Here is a 16283-nt window from a genome sequence, read left to right on the forward strand (position 1 = left end):
CGTGCGTGTAGTAATGTAATGTGTATACATTTTGAAAGCATTGAATCGATATAAAAATCGCGATCATTCGATTCTTAGCATTTTGAATGGATTACTGTCCAAGATCGGCGATTCAAAAATCAAACAGGGTTTGTAATCGATGCATCGAGAAAACGAATTAATCGTTACAACCCTACTGAGCAGCATAGAGCGCCCTCTCGCGGCTGGAGACGGTAATGTTTTCTCTTGGTTCATTTCTCTCGGTTCATGTCAAATTAATTTTAATAAATAATTCTCACCTGACTAGCCAAACTATGAAAAAAGTGCGACTTATAGTCCGGAAAATACGGTAATTTCATTTACTATTTTAACCATTTCTCCCTCTCTTTTTCTAAGGGATCCGAATCCCCGATGATGTTGGGTGATTCTCGAAGTGATCTAGAAGATGTGGATCCATAACGCTTCTCATTATTTTTGCGCATCAAAACAACACATTAAAGTTACCCTCCGACGGAAAAATGTGGCTCTAAACAGACAATCAGAAATCTGCAGTTGAACTTCTAGGGATTGGAAATGGAGCGACCAGAAGCAGCCAAAGGGCCCGTCGGAGCGCTCGCTCTTCAGGCATCCTCGCACGAGAAGTAAACAGTGGCGAATATCTTTTGTTTTTTTTTGTTTTTTGGTGGTTAAAGCCTGGCTGGATGAAATACGAGTTCAGGTCATGCAAGTGATTTAGATGTTTCGTCTGACTTGAGTCCTTTCAGACGAGCGAGACTTAATAAAAACGGAGGCGTTCGTTTCCTTGACGTTTTTACGCCGAACTACTATGGTGCCAGACGGTGTTTTAAAAGAAGTCATCATATATTTGCCAATGTAATTAAGTAGATAATGTTCATGAGAAATGTAAAGATGTGTTCCATATGTGTAATTTCAAATGTAAAATAATATTTTTAAGAATTCTTTACTGGTTCCTTTTTTTGGTTCTGTTTGAGAGGTGCCTCAAATGTATTCAGAAAAAAAAGAGGGACCTGCCAAGTATCTGAGAGTCAAATAATCACACCGGTTTTTCCCTTCTCTTTCCTGCTGGTATTTTTTAAATGCACTTTATATTTGAATTCAATTTGAGACAAATTCATCACGTGAAGACAATTGGACGGATGTCCTTCGCTGATCTCTGTCCATCAGTTTTCTCGGATTGGTATCGCGTGCAGCAAAAGACACAAGCTGTTTACACCAGTGCTAGACAGAAATATGATGGCGGACATTGAGGACTGACCTTACAGCGGAAGACATATTGCATCAGCAGATGAGTCCGAAGACACATATGCAACACATAGAGATGCTACTGTCCAACGAGCTTTTCTTCTTCCTGAAACACAATGAGTGCTACAATCAGCAGAGTTTGCCATTGAGAAACTGTTTCACTCTTTCTGTTCTGTTTTGATGTTGTCTTGTTCAGGGGTAATTTACCAAATTTGTCTTTTTTTTTTTTTTTTTGCCTGCATCTTTTCTGTTCAGTCTGCCTTACGCAATGCAAATCGGATGACAAGGCGAGGATGGGGTGGAAAGGGGGTGAAGGAGGAGAGAAAGACGGAGGTTGTTGGAGGGACAGGAAGTTCTCACAGAGCAGTACAGTGCCTTTACTCGACTCCTCCCCTATGCTGCTCACGTCCTCGCCTTGAGACAAACCAGTGGACACGTCGTGCTACACATAAGCCTGAACCCACTTAACATTACGCTAACAACGCATACTCGGATGGCTCGGCCGAGCTCATCTCAGAGCGCCATATGAGGACACAGACGGTGCCTCGTGCGCCACGGCCCCTTGATTGAGCCGGGCATGTGATGTCCCTCTTTCAGGTAGTCTGCAGGGTGTTTCAGCTGCCATTTGCTGCTCATTTTGTATTTAGACTAGAACACTTAGTGACATTGCTTCAATGTTTACAGTGGAAAGACCTTAATGCCACCTCACACAAACGTTAGTGCTGCTTTTTACCTCAGTCATCTGCTCTTCGCAACTTTAACATTAATGTCTTTTTTTTTTTTCTTCTTTTTTTTTTTTTGGCCATGCTTCTGTGCATGTTTGTATGTGTGTGTGTGTGTGTGTGTGAGTCTTTGTTGCTGGAAAAGAACTGCATAAACTGGCCAAAGCAGCTAAAAGAAGCTGGTTTATAAAATAAGTCTTAAACCAGACTTGGTGCATTTGCTGTTTTTTGCTGGTCTCTCAGCCCAGCTAAGTTGTGTTTCGGTGATTAAGTGTCCAAAAACCATTTAATACCAGCTGACAGACCAAGCATTATCAGGCTGGAAGAGCAACTGTAAGAAGCAAACCAGCCTAGACTGGTTTAAGATGACAGAGCCAACCAACTTAGCTGGTTTTGGGCACATATACTCTAGATTGGTTAGGCTGGGAGACCAGGTGAAACCAGCACACCATCTTGAATGTTTTTTTCAATAGGTTAGTCTGGTTTGCTGGTTTTAGAGTGATTTTGGTACTTAAACTCAAAATTGTTCAGGCTGGGAGACCAGGTAAAACCAGCACACCATCTGTTTTTTTGTTTTGTTTTTTTTTTTTTTTTTTTGTGAACATGGCCAGCCTGGTTTGCTGGTATTAGAGTAGCTTGAGGCACTTAAACTCAAGATTGATCATGCTGATGGCCTTGTAAAACCCGCAAACCCGTTAAGGTTGGTTTAAGCATTTTTATTTTTTTTTCAGTAGGGACTTTCTGATTCTTTCTCTTGGTTTTTTGCTTCTAATACTCAGCAGAACACTGCAGTACTCACAACTGCCTTTATGCTTTGAATCAATAAATGGTTCAATGCTAATTCACAGCAGCAGATATGGTAAGCGTTCTGGGACGATTAGTTAAGACAGGTTTTAGGATGACCGGATGATTGTTTTGAAACGTTTCAGGGCTGAAGGCACAGTGTTAAATTTCAATTGAGGGGAGAATTCATCAGATCAAGGCCTAAACACAAGGCATCTTTATTATTTATTTTCTGAAATATGCACATTTGCAAAAATATCACACTAATTTCAGCTCAACTGCCTGCTTAGGTTTTCACTAAAGGAGCCCATAAGATACGGTGGGATTACAGTACATATTTAGTGCTGTAGAGACTTCTTTGAAATGTGGTGTACTTGAGTGAACAGGGTATGTTAAAACGATCAACAAACCTGATCCTCCTTCCTCCAATCAATCTTTTTTAACCTTTCCTACACCTGTAGATGCTGTCCCAACCACTCGGTAGATCTGTGATTTCATTCCTGCTGCGAGTGTGTATGATGTGTAAAGGAATCTGTTAATGCATGTCAAAACCACATTTTAATTTGTACATCAGAGTTTGACAATGAAAACATTTGATATAAAAAAGGAAAAACTGGAATGCACAACTTTTCAGATTGTGTGATTTGTGTATGTGTCAAGTCTGAAGTAGATTTTAGACCATTACATGAAGTTGTCAAAGTTTGTAATATAAAAATATATATTTAGAAAAAGAAGTACACTATTATGCACAATGCACATGCATAATAGTAGATAACGCTCTTGCAAAAAAAATTGATCTCTTCCAATTCAGAATATGTGTAAATATGTAAATGAAAAGTGCTGGTCTACAAAAGTATTTGAAAATGTTAAATATATTGACTTATATTGTATATTTAATACACAGCTGTCGTTAGCTGTCATTAAATGCTGGCTTTACCAGTGTTAAATGTAATTTTTAGCAAATCTCAAAATGAAATTTATTTATTATTTTTTTATTGTTGTTCAAATAAAACTATAGATTCTAATAATGAAAATAATTATCGGTCAGAATTCTAATATTAATGCACTGATGCATGTTTTGCAGTTTAAATGCCTTACAAGGGTTTTAAATGTTATAGTGCCACTTATTGAGTGTCTAGATTATATATCATTATATTCAGAACCAGTTACAATGCACTTCTCTATAATGTAATATTGCATCGTGACAGAACTGAGCTCACTTGTGTAAAACCTCCTACTATTATGTGTTATAGAAGTCATGTCCATGGTTACATATTTAGAGAAGTGTCAAAAGAGGAATGCATATCCCTCAGTGTTCAGAGGGCTGGTGGGTTGTGCGGTGCCGGCAGCAGGTGGCAATGGCGGCAGCCCCTTTATCTCCTCCAGCTGTATGAACTACACAGGTGTTTCCCAAAGCAAATGCCCCGCGAACACCAGACCCAGACGACAGACCCTGACAGCCTGTCAGTGTCCACGAGTCCTCACATGAAACCTTCACCTGAAAGAAATGATGCAGGTTAGTGCTGCTCACTGATCAGATGCACCAAATCAAGTTTAAACTGCAACTGTTATAAATGTTAAAAGCTGGTTCTTATTTTTGAGTCGATGGAAATTTCTTGTGAGAGAAAGTCACCTGCTCGCTGACACCTGTGGGGTCCTGTTCTTTCAGCCGGCACTCCAGAGAGGATGTGTGGCAGCAGGATGCGTATGACATTTCACCCCTTTTAGCAGGACATGCCCTGCGGCTGCCATGTAGAGGTCGATCAGAGTATGATACATCTCCAGATGAAGAGGAATAACTGCAGCCTGAAGGGAAAGATGACAGTTGTGTACATAAATGTACACTGAAACAAATAAGTTCTCATGAAGTTAAGCATATTGAACTCGATTCAAATTCATTTTCAGCTGCAGTGACAACAGGAACTTTACTCATTAAGTGAATTAAAGGAATGGTTCACCCAAAAATGAAAATTTACTCATCCTAAGGCCATCTAAGATCTAGCTGACTTTGTTTCTTCCAGCTGGAGAAATGTAGCATTTACATCAATTGCTCAAATGGGTGCCGTCAGAATAAGTCCAAACAGCTGACAACGACGACATAATAATCCACAAGTAATCCACACAACCCCAGACCATCAATTAACGTATTCTGAAGCGGAAAGCTGTGTCATTGTAAGAAACAATTATGTCACGTGTCTCTGTATTGATAATTATCCAGTGAAAAGTCATCTCATCTGAATCAGGAGAGAAATATGTTGTGAAAACAGTCCAAAACAGATGGACTTCTTCACTGAATGAAGCATTATTACACATAAAAGACTTCTAGGCTATTTTGGCCAGAATCGATGGTTTAAAGTTAAAACATCCTAATGATAGATTTGTCTCTTAAAAATATACAGCTTTTCATTTCACGATATGTTAAATGATGGATTATTCTGATGTTTATATCAGCTGTTTGGACTCATTCTGACAACACCCATTCACTGCAGAGGATCCATTGCTGAGCAAATTATCCAATGTTACATTTCTCTAAATCTGTTTGGATGAAGAAATGTAGTCGGTTACTAAACATAAGCTCTGTTCCCTGAGATACGGGAACGAGTCCTGCGTCTGCTAGACACATATGGGGAAAAAGCCCTTTTTTCCTGGACTGAAGCCTTTTTTATTCAGGCATTGTAAACTGCATAGCCATTGGTTTGTGCAGCGTATTAAAAATGAACCAATGGTTAGGCAGCAGAGATGCACGAGCCTGGCGACAAAGCCCGCCAAAACGTTGACTAAGCCCTCCAAAATGGGCAGGGCATCAGGCTATATAAGCATGCATTTACCACAGGATACACAGCACGGCTAGCAACGCAGTACTCATTCCCATATCTCAGTGAACCGAGGTTCCATCTAGTAACAGAATACATTACCTTAAGATACTACACTCGTATTGCATCTGCTAGACGCATATGGGAACAGTACAATCAAGCGATAGTGACCAAATGTTTGCAGACTGAAGCGGCTTGAAGGCAGTGCCCTTCAGTGCCTTCAGCACAGTGGGCAGATCCCATGAAGGGACAGTGAGGTGCTGAGGCAGGTTCAGCCTCCTGGCACCCCTTAAGAAACAAATAACCGAGCTATTTCTGCCCACTGACTCGCTCAAGAGGCTGCTATAGCTGCCACAAAGACTTTAGCATGGATGGGGAGCATCTTTAATCCCTCAGCTCTTGCAGAAATGACAGCACCTCTGTCAAATCGGAGGTCTTTGCCGCAGCTAAGACACCTTCAAGGCGTACAGGCATTTCGTAGATGGGGCTCTAGCCTATGAAATTGTGATTAAGACTCGCTCTGGGAGCCTCACAGGCTCCATTCGATTGGCCAGAGGTGCAAGGCGCATAAGTCGGGCCGAGTATGCCATATTGTCCCATTTGTTTGAGAGACGAAATCCCATCTCAGTGGAATGGGCCAAGGGGGCTGCTATCAACAGATGAGTTATCTCTGACAGCCAAGGCTGGTTCATCCAAAAGGGGGCCACCAGGAGAATCTTGTGATTTTGTTCCCTTATTTGCCTGATTACCTGTGGGATCAGGGGAAAAGCAAAGAGGAGGAAGTTGGGCCAATCATGGGACAACACATCCTTGATCTTTACTAAATAAATTGGTCAATAAGACTTGTCTTCTGAGGCAAAGAGGTCTACCTCGGCCTCGCCGAAGATCTCCCAGCTCCTCTGAACAATCTGTGGATGGAGTGTCCACTCCCCTGAGGCGACATTGCTCCTTGATAACATGTCAGCTTCTAGGATACCACAGATATGTAGGATACCAAAGACATGTTGTCTGATCGGATCAGCACATGGTGTCCTTTTTGGTCTGGCAGGAAGAACTGACAGGCCTGACATTCTGCTAGTATTTCCAGGCAGTTGATGTGAAAGCCTTCTTCCACTTTCGACCAGTAGCTGAAAGTGGTATGCCCTTGCAAAGTGCCCCCCAACTTGAGTTGGAGGCATCTGTCGTGGCAACTGTTCTTCTGCAAATCATGTCCATGCTGTTTCCATTCAACGTGAGTTCTTCCAAGGGGCTAGCACTGTTATACAAGCCTGCCTCAACCTGATCTGCAGGCGTCCCTGACACCACGCTTAGGATGGAACTCGTGGTTTCAACCAGCGCTGAAGGGGATGCATACGAATCTGACCCAACTGTAGCACTGGTGTATATCATCATTTTATTATCCCCATAACCCATCTTGACAATTCCGGGGATGGGATGCCAGACCTCGGCCCACGTGGTGAGGGGTTGAATTAACTAGAGTGACTAGCCAAAGGGATGGAAGCGGAAGTTTGCTTCGGATCAGCGTGGCGACATAGTCGTCGCTGAAGATGCCCTGCCCATTCTGGTGGGCTTCGGCAATGCTTGGCAGGCTTCGTTGCCATAGGCTTGTGCAGCTCTGCTGCCTAGCCATTGGCACGTTTTTAATACACTGCACAAACCAAAAAGCCTTAAGTTCAGGAGAAAAAAAGACTTTTTTCCCATATGCGTCTAGCAGACACAGTACAAGTGTAGTATCGAAAGGGAACAAATTCATCTTGGATGACCTGAGGATGACCTGAGTACATTTTTTTTTTATATTTGTGTAACCTATTCCAAAATAAAAGCACAATAAAAAGTTCACAAGAAATAAAAAGGTATTAAAGTGTCCAAATAAAATGTTATTTTATTAATATATAAAAATGTTTTATGGACATTTTCATATTATTGTATGGTAATTGACCAAAAGTCAGCAGACTTTAGCTTCCACTGAACCCAGAAAATTCCATTAATTAATGATAATTTCCCGCTTTCTGTCACCTGTCAGCTGGTGGTCTGGAGGACAATCTGCATCCTCGCCTCTCTCGGGACTCTCTAACATCTGGCACTGAGCTTTATGGCCTGTGCAGCAGCGTGCAATAGCGAACACACCATGCCCTCCGTTCCCATTGACAGCAACACACTCTTTCTGCCCATCTCTCTCCTGTCAGAAAGGAAATTACTTTGGTGAGCAAAAGCTTAAAACATTTATATTTTTTGAGCATTTAAAACTAACTTTCTCTGCTAATCACCTCCACTCTTTCTCCAGCTATTACTCCATTTTGTGAGAAACTGGAGCAGCTCAGCATCTCTTCACTGTGGCGACAGCGGGCTGTAGTTGTGGCAAAACCTTTAACAGCTGACCTCTCAGACCAAACAGATCTACAGAGCAGGTCCTCCCCTGTAAGAAAACACAGACATGAAGAGTGAAAATTACCTTACTGCTTACCAGTCTGTTTTGGACATCAAAATACCCATTCACCGCTTTAAGTTGAACACAGCTTTTGTTTGGAATATTCTGAGAATTCCGTCTGGAAATATAAGTCACTTTTTAGCAGCCTAGATTTGCTTGTTTGGTTTGCCCCAGGGTTACTAAAATGAACTGCACTAATAGAGCAATCGCACCTGGGTTCGTTTTAATCGAACCAAACAGAACTCCTGAACAGAGTAATAACAGAACTCCTCCAACCATTTCACCGTTTTTATCGGTAGACATCATGGCAGACACCCAAAACCCCTTCAATTTTTATTGTCACAGAATGTAGTTTTAAGAAGTTTTTTTTTTATTTTTGTTAGTAAATATAACATCTATTATAAAATTTGCTTTGACGTTTCCAGAGATGTTAGCTCCAGGGCATCAGCGGCCACTCAGTACTCATGAACCCACCAAGAGCAGCCTCACCTCGGCCAGATCTTCTGGAATTTGCCACTGGCTCTGATGTCTAATGACTTGGATAAAAGTGTCTGCTAAATGATTAAAATGTAAAAATGTAAATTTACTCACTGTCATGTTATTCCAAACCTGAATTCATTTCTTTCTTGTGCACAAACTCGGCTTTATCAAAGTCTGGTTCAATAGACTCTTCTCACCAGGTGTGGGGAATACAACATAGTGGGATTATACGCGTCCCCAAGAGTAAGCTACGCAGTGTCGAAAGACCGAACTTGATAGGGAACGTCTCTTGTAATGTACGAAACCTGGGTTCCCTGAAAGGAGGCAATGAAAAACTGCACATGCTGCGGTGTTTTAATCCTCAGAGTCTAGTACCTGTTCGAACAGCCGAAAGATTCTAATGTAATGACGCTGAGCATCGGCCTATATAGTGAGTGCCTCCACCCCTAGTTCGAGCGCTTGAGCATCATCGGCCGGTAAAATTTGCAGGCACGATGCGATCAAGCTCAGTATTTGAGAGGAGGGGGATAACCCCCAAGTGCAAGCTACGCATTGTTTTGTTCCATCCTTTCAGGGAACCGAGGTTAGGCATGTAACCGGAGAGGTTTTATTACTGTATACGTAACTTTGCTGTATATCAGTGCGCTGCCTTTGTACTTTTGACTGAATTGTCTAGCAACTTTTATTATGGCTGTTGTTGTTTATTATGCAGTAAATAATAAACAACTACAACATTATTTTCTATACATAGTAGTATTTATTGGGAAACCGTGTGTGTTTGTGATGGTGATCTTAGTGACATTGTTCCACATTGTGATGGCGACAAGAGTCAGCAGTAAAGACTTTTATATTGAAAGAGACTGAAGTGGAAGCTATTTTTACTTTTAATTACAGCTTGTAAGACGCAGTTAACAAATGCAGTGAACAGTGTGTCATCGAAAATCACCCTTAACAGATGAAAGGACAGTACGACAAAGATATCACTTTCCTCAGCGGACATTCAAACTAATGTTTGATATATGAGATTGAACTGATGAATGAATGCTGTATCAGATGCAGGTCATCACACTTGCTCAGTCAATCTCTCTCTCATAATACGCCGTTTTTAATACAGTGAGCGTACAATAAGCGTTCAATGAAGCAACTCAATGGCTACTCAATCAGACCGAATTCATTACAATTGATGAATCCGATTATAGTGTTTGCATGAATCCTAAATAAAGGGATCCGGTTGATGTGTGCGTTTATATGTCACAAGCTTCAAATCTGAATAGATTTTTTTTTAAATGCGCACACTGCTCAAATAAAAGTGACAAATAATATTGAGTTTTTACACTATTTGCACATAATAACCACTCTCCTACATGGTTTCTTTATTTGTTTTTAACAGCAGAATTATTATATACACGTTTATGGATAAATAAACATATAAACTGCTGTGGCTGCTCATATTTATCACACGAAAATAAAGCCCCTTCCCACACCCAAAACGGGTTGCCTGTGGAGATTTTTATAATGACAGGACACGCATTTATACCACAGACAGTAAAAAGAAATGGAAACAGTGCCCGCATTGGATTCAACGGAGACAAGTGAAGTCAATTAGAAGCATGCACTTCCTGGGGGGGTCGAGCGTACTGCACAAAGTATTTATACAATCATTTATTCAAAAGGAAGAGCCGCTTGTTCCGTGCGTACATTATTTCTGCGTCATATGTCATTACGTTATTTCTGCATCACTGCACATGCGCAGTCCTTTCAGTTTCATGGTTCAATCCAATCAAGTGTTTACATGCAGGCTCAATCGTATTAGAAGAGGAATAAACCACCCCCTTCAATCCGATCGAAATGTCATTCCGATCGAGCTCAATCGGATGGATTAAAGTGTTTATGAACGTTTTTCAATCTGATTGAGCAGGCAATCCGATTACAAACTGAGATTTTAATCTGTGGTGGAGGAAGTTGTATTGCACAAAAGAGGGTTTTTAAAGACACTGCTGTTGTTTTTCTTATGCATTTACACTTGTGCCGTCAAACTCTCTAAGAGCATGATATTGCTCATTTATCTATATAGGAGCAGTATCTATATATTATATTATATTAATAATTCAGGGTTATCATTGTTATCTTGAAACAAAATAAATGTTGACTGAAATGAAATATTTTACAAGTTGGCAAGTTGACAAGGCAACATTTCAAATTTTTGTATTGTTTAACATGAAGTACTAAAATAAATTAAATCAACTAAAACTAATGAATAAAAAAAACTATTTAGACATTTTTTTTAAAAAACTACTACATTTACAAAAAAATGTTTTACTAAAGTTTTAAGATTTTATTTTTTTAAAATGACAAAAACTTTAATAGTATATCAAAAGTATAAAATATATATTTTTTTTTATTATTAATGTACTTTATATTATATTATTAAAAAAATTAATCTGCTAACCCGTGTTGAATTAAAGATTGATATTATTAAATAAGGTGGTTATATTGCATTTTTATAAATTATTGATTAAAGTGTTAAAAATTAATCACCACACTGTATTTTCAGTCCAGACTATTACTGACATTGCTCATCAAGCCACAATGTTTAAATTGACATTCATTTAAATTAATTCCTTGTGAACTCTGACCTATGAGTGTGGAGGTCGAGTCCGGCAGGGCAGCCACCACGTTGGGTGTAGAGAGACGGTGGTTCAGTGGCAGAGACTCTGGGTTAATGACATTTCTGACTGAATGATGGAGGAGCTGCTGCAGAAGCTCAGCAGAGCTGGAGTTTGGACTCCGATTCAGGAGCACCGCTGCTATGCCTAAAAATACAACAACAACACGGACCACAGCTGTTGTATGGACAGAGTGATAAAAAAAAATGTCATAGTTTTGGCATGTATGTGCTAACCAACAACATGTGCCGCTGCCTGTGATGTTCCGCTCTTGGTGGTGAAGCAGGTGGAGCAATCGCTGGAAGCACTGATGATGTCATCACCAGGTGCGAACACATCCACGCAGCGGCCCACATTGGTGCCTGTCGTCCCAGTGCTCAAGGGCTGGTCAGCAAAATTAACGGCCCCTACTGTTATCACCTGCAGCGGAGAACCAAATGATGTCAACAGCGAATATATCTACGAGCAACTGCTTATCTGAAGGATTCAATCCATTGTACCTCTGGCTCTGAGGCTGGTGAGTACAGACAAGCATCATCGTTGTAGTTACCAGCTGCAGCAATAAGCACTGTGCCAGATTCCACCATTTTCCTGCAGGCAGCGTTGAGTGTACGACTAAATCCCCCTACAAATGGCAGCAGTATAATCACAGGTCTGATAGGCTGAGACATCAGAGATGACTGGATATACTCCAGACCTGCAACAGAGTTGGGTCAATTAATGCAAATTTTGCAGAGGTATTCTAAAGGATGGGTCATATAAAATGTAAAATCTGTCAGTATTATATGCCTTCTTCATTAGGAACACCTGTTCAGTGCTTTTTAATGGAAATATCTAATCAGCCAATCAAATGGCAGCAACTCAATGTATTTAGGTATGTAGACATGGTCAAGATGATCAGCTAAAGTTCAATCCAAGCAACAATATGGGGAAGAAACGGGTTTTAAATCTGTTTGAACATTGCATGGTTGTTGGTGCATGTAATATTTAAACTTTAAGATAAATTAGATCACACACACACACACACACACTATATATATATATATATATATATATATATATATATATATATATGTATACATGATCTACTTTATCTTAAAGTTTTTACAAATTTTATATAAAAAAAAAAAAAAAAAAGTTTAAATGAATATAATAATTAGATATTATATAATGATAAATACATAGGTTAATAATATTTGTATGTATATTAGTTAAATACAATTATTTATGTTTTGGTTTACCTGCCAAAGCTCCTGACACCGTACCCTTGCCTTGGCAGTTTAACACTCGGACACCGTTTACACTGGCACCTCGAGCTACACCCGAGTCCCGTCCACTGACCACACCTGCTATGTGTGTGCCATGACTGTCACACTGACTAGCCTGTGGGCAGAAGACCGCAGGGAGTGATGGACATATGCTTCTCATTAGCTATAAAAAAAACTGTTCAGTTGTTTTTTTTACATTCAACTACCTGTCTGTGAACTCTGACCCCATCCTCCTCTGGCACACTGTTGAAGTCCGTCACCATCACCCTGTCCTCAATCTCACGATGAGTCACTTGAACGCTTGTGTCCAAAAGATACACTCCCACCTTTGCTCCGTCATCTGCATAAACAAGTAATACAGCTCAATAGGTCAAGTACTTTATTACCAGTAAAGAAAATAAAAAGTACTGTGCAAAAGAAAAGGCTGCAGGATCTCGGACCATAATTTTTTAAGTAACAAAGTGTTACAAAAAAATAAAAAAAAAAGTGAGAAAGGGGAAAGCTTTAGCTCACTGGGTGGTGAATATTTTCCACTCTCGTGTTTGTTTTGAAGGATGCGCTGCAGGTTCCATGGGATGCTTTGGGCAAAAATGGAGGAATCCTCTTCAATGTATTCCACATGGGGCAGCTTTACTGCCTGCCAAAAACAAAGGCAATGGAATGAAGAAGACAGGCAATGTGTATTTTTAAGAATTATTGTAATTCCAGTACTTGTTTCCAACAGTTTCCAAGTCCAACAGTTCAAACATTATTAAATATCAAATATAAAACTTTATGTAATAATGTTAGCAAATTACCATGTGAAGAACATCGCTGCTCATTTTCACCAGAAACCCGTGGAAAGCTCCCGAATAAGTCTGCAGTATTTCGATCAGATATCCGCGTTTGGCGGCTTTCGCGCGGAGTCTGCGCGCGGTGCGCTCCACCTGGTTCACGTGCGTTCCGTTCCGCATCACCACTATATACTGACCCGGCATGCGCCATGCGTCCTGTGCGTAAAACACGTAGGGCATTTGATCAGCATTGATTTTGATAACCTCCTCATTCCAGACGTTCCACGGGAACAGCACGTTTATTTTAGACTTGCATATGGCGAAACTGTTTTTCTCAGGACTACATCCGAGTGGTCCTACACAACTAATAAAACATTTCAAAAGTTTATTGGCAGTTACATAAAATTTAGCAAATGAAAATGACTCACTTCGTCTCCAGCACCAGGTGAAAAGTATGTTTTTGTTGTCTTTTAGACATCTTTTATTTTTATACTGTTATTTATCGCAATAGAGTATATATCAATGTGTAAGTAGATTTTTTTTATACTTCATTTGATACACCTATTAATTTAACAATCTGAATGCTTAGTAAATTTCCATGATTAACAGAAAACAAACATTTAATATCAAAATCGTTTATTTTAAAAAGTACAGTTTCATGTAATTAAGTCCAAATGTCCAGAATACTAAATCATATGGCTGCCCCAGAATACGAAACCATTTCCATTTTGAAAATAGCCTACAGCAATTTTCCCTACAACATTTGTATTTTCACCCTATTTCTCTATTTCCCCCCAATGTGTTTTCTTTAACTAGACATTTTTATTTATTTATTCATTTTTAAGTTAATATCAGGTAATATGACAAGTCCCAAAAATAAGCCCATTAGTTCATTTAGCAGGTATAGTGATCTTACCTTAGTGCACCTGTAAAACTGGGCGGGTGGCCTGCTCTCTGCTTCAGGCTGGGTGTCATCCTGCAGAATCAGAGACAGGATCATCTCTTCATCTTCAGTGTAGTCTTCATCACTCTCAACTAAAGCCACAAGCCCCAGCAGAAAACTCAGACAGCATACCGTCACGACGCTTTTCATTTTGTGCACACTAATTTAAACAATTTCCAAGAAATAGTTTCAGGTGATATTGCTCAAAGTTCTCGCTTTTGCACTAGTGTTCGTCATATAATTAGGCAGGAGTATGAAGCAGAGAGATCTGGAGCAGAAGTGTGTCCTCATGTCATTTAACATGTCATTTGAATCTCTCTGACTGACTGAAGCAGAGGTGGGGCGTGCTGACGTCTCTCTGTCCTTGTATCGAACGATGTCTCGTTAATAAATACAGCAGAAGAGGAGTCATATTACAGTCCACCCACACACATTTTATACGTTAAGCCTACTATTCCTGCACAGACATGTAACATTTCCTAACATGAAACCTGTAAAATGAAAGTGTCAGATAGGTAGAATTGTGAAATATAGATCTAACAAAATAAATATCAATAAACTAAATTAAAATGGATTTGTATTAAAACTGTAAATATATATTTTATCATTATTTATTTTATTTATATATAAAAAAAAACTAAAACTAAAGGAAGACTGTTTTTACACGGAACTTGAGCTCACGTGTCACCTGCGCGCATCCGCGAGAGCCGAATAGTTGCGCGTGCACATCGGATGCTGATGTTATCACTTTGGCCAAAAACAGATTCACGTCGTCCTCTGTTGGCCAAATAGTGGTATTGGTAAGCATCTACAAGAGTCGCAGTCGAATTAAACGTGTAAAACACAATACAGTCCATATGGTCAAAGCAGTAGGCTATTCATATCTGTCATATTTGACACATACTGAAAGAAAAAAAACGCATTTTGTGGAAAAAGAAAGAATAAAACATGACATGCGCCCAAAACATAATAATGAATACTTAACTTTTTCAGTTATGTAACCTGATTGTATTCAAGAATTATTGAGATTGTGTGAAAAATGCAAGAATCAAGGGCTGTCAAAAGGATAGGTAAGCCTTTGCCTAAGAAGCAACGATGATGTAATTCCTTTTTCAGTATGATGTGCTACATCTGTCTGTAAACGACCTGATAATGCAAATCACATGACAGAGGCTTGGGCATAATGCTTGATTAATAATCTAACTGATGAATGTTTTCACCTGTGTCTGTGTCAGGTTTTGCATATTGTAGGAATCGAATTACCCCAGAAACGAAAAGAAAAGAACCTACAATACAATGCAAGTATAGCATATAAGTAAAACATGTTTAACAAATATGCCTGAATGAGCAAGTCAAAATGCAGAAATGTTTCTGAGGACCATTGAGGATAAAAAATATCCATTAGCAGAAAAGCAGAAAAAAAAGCAGAAGTCAAGGGATATGGCATTTAATTTGAGCAAATCTACAGTATAGTCCTTTTATCTTTGTGCTTTGTCATAATATTCAGAGTTTTAGACAGATTTTGAAAGCTAATTTGTGGGGGTGTGGGGGGGGGGGGATAACAATAGCCACAAACAAATACATGTTCTACACTTTTTGTCATAATTGGAACACCATTTTTGGAAATAGCCTTCTATGAAGGACATAACAAGCTTGGCAAGATGGATGAAAGAACAAGGGGACATACATTTATGAATGTTGAGGAGTATGTTCTTTGTTTATCTCAACACATAGGCACTGACTGAAGACATGGACAAATGTATAGCATAAAGCAGTTCTTTTTGGCACAAATGGAACCTTGTAAATGGAAAGTCCCCACCATGACAGAAAAAAACTATTGCATGTGCCTGTATTTTGTGGCCGAGATGATTCAGTGTTCAGTATTGCAAAATGCATTTTTTTACATGACTAAAAATATCTAACTGGCTCAACAATTATCAATTTTACACACTGAAGAACTATAATTTCAAATACTATATTGAAATCATCTAAAACATATAAATTAATTCTAATCATTGTGCTGTTTCAAATGTAAAGGATCTCTTTTGAAAGAGCATCACAGACCAATATAAAAACTTCACACCAGGCAGTTCCTCTTTCAGTCTCCTTTGGTCTTCGTGGAGACATGAGTCAGGTCACAAGTATTTCATCCCCTACAGTAATGT

General features: G+C 39.5%; 2 protein-coding genes across 4 annotated transcripts in view; one reads left to right on the top strand and one right to left on the bottom strand.

Moving 5' to 3' along the window:
- Positions 1–3373, top strand: part of usp24 (ubiquitin specific peptidase 24) — a 62951-nt gene extending 59578 nt beyond the window's left edge. For both annotated transcript variants that reach the window (XM_052535058.1, XM_052535057.1), the window contains one exon: positions 376–3373. In XM_052535058.1, coding sequence (XP_052391018.1) covers positions 376–438 — 63 coding nt within the window. In that variant the 3' untranslated portion in view covers positions 439–3373. The remainder of the gene's footprint in view (positions 1–375) is intronic.
- Positions 1454–14756, bottom strand: pcsk9 (proprotein convertase subtilisin/kexin type 9). 2 transcript variants are annotated; one of them, XM_052535075.1, is made up of 12 exons: positions 14092–14709; positions 13200–13391; positions 12916–13039; positions 12609–12742; positions 12376–12517; positions 11635–11831; positions 11371–11554; positions 11105–11281; positions 7828–7976; positions 7577–7739; positions 4381–4553; positions 1454–4245 (listed from the first exon to the last, which is right to left on the bottom strand). In XM_052535075.1, exons 1-12 carry the CDS (start codon positions 14266–14268, stop codon positions 4057–4059), a joined length of 2001 nt encoding a protein of 666 aa, XP_052391035.1. In that variant the 5' UTR covers positions 14269–14709; the 3' UTR covers positions 1454–4056. The 2 variants fall into 2 exon arrangements, with proteins under 2 accessions (XP_052391035.1, XP_052391036.1); XM_052535076.1 differs by having other exon boundaries at positions 4097–4245; positions 4381–4591; positions 14092–14756.
- Between the last annotated feature and the right edge of the window lie 1527 nt (positions 14757–16283).

The sequence above is a fragment of the Carassius gibelio genome, chromosome A20 (genome assembly GCF_023724105.1).
Source record: "Carassius gibelio isolate Cgi1373 ecotype wild population from Czech Republic chromosome A20, carGib1.2-hapl.c, whole genome shotgun sequence".
In the NCBI taxonomy this organism is placed as follows: domain Eukaryota; kingdom Metazoa; phylum Chordata; class Actinopteri; order Cypriniformes; family Cyprinidae; genus Carassius; species Carassius gibelio.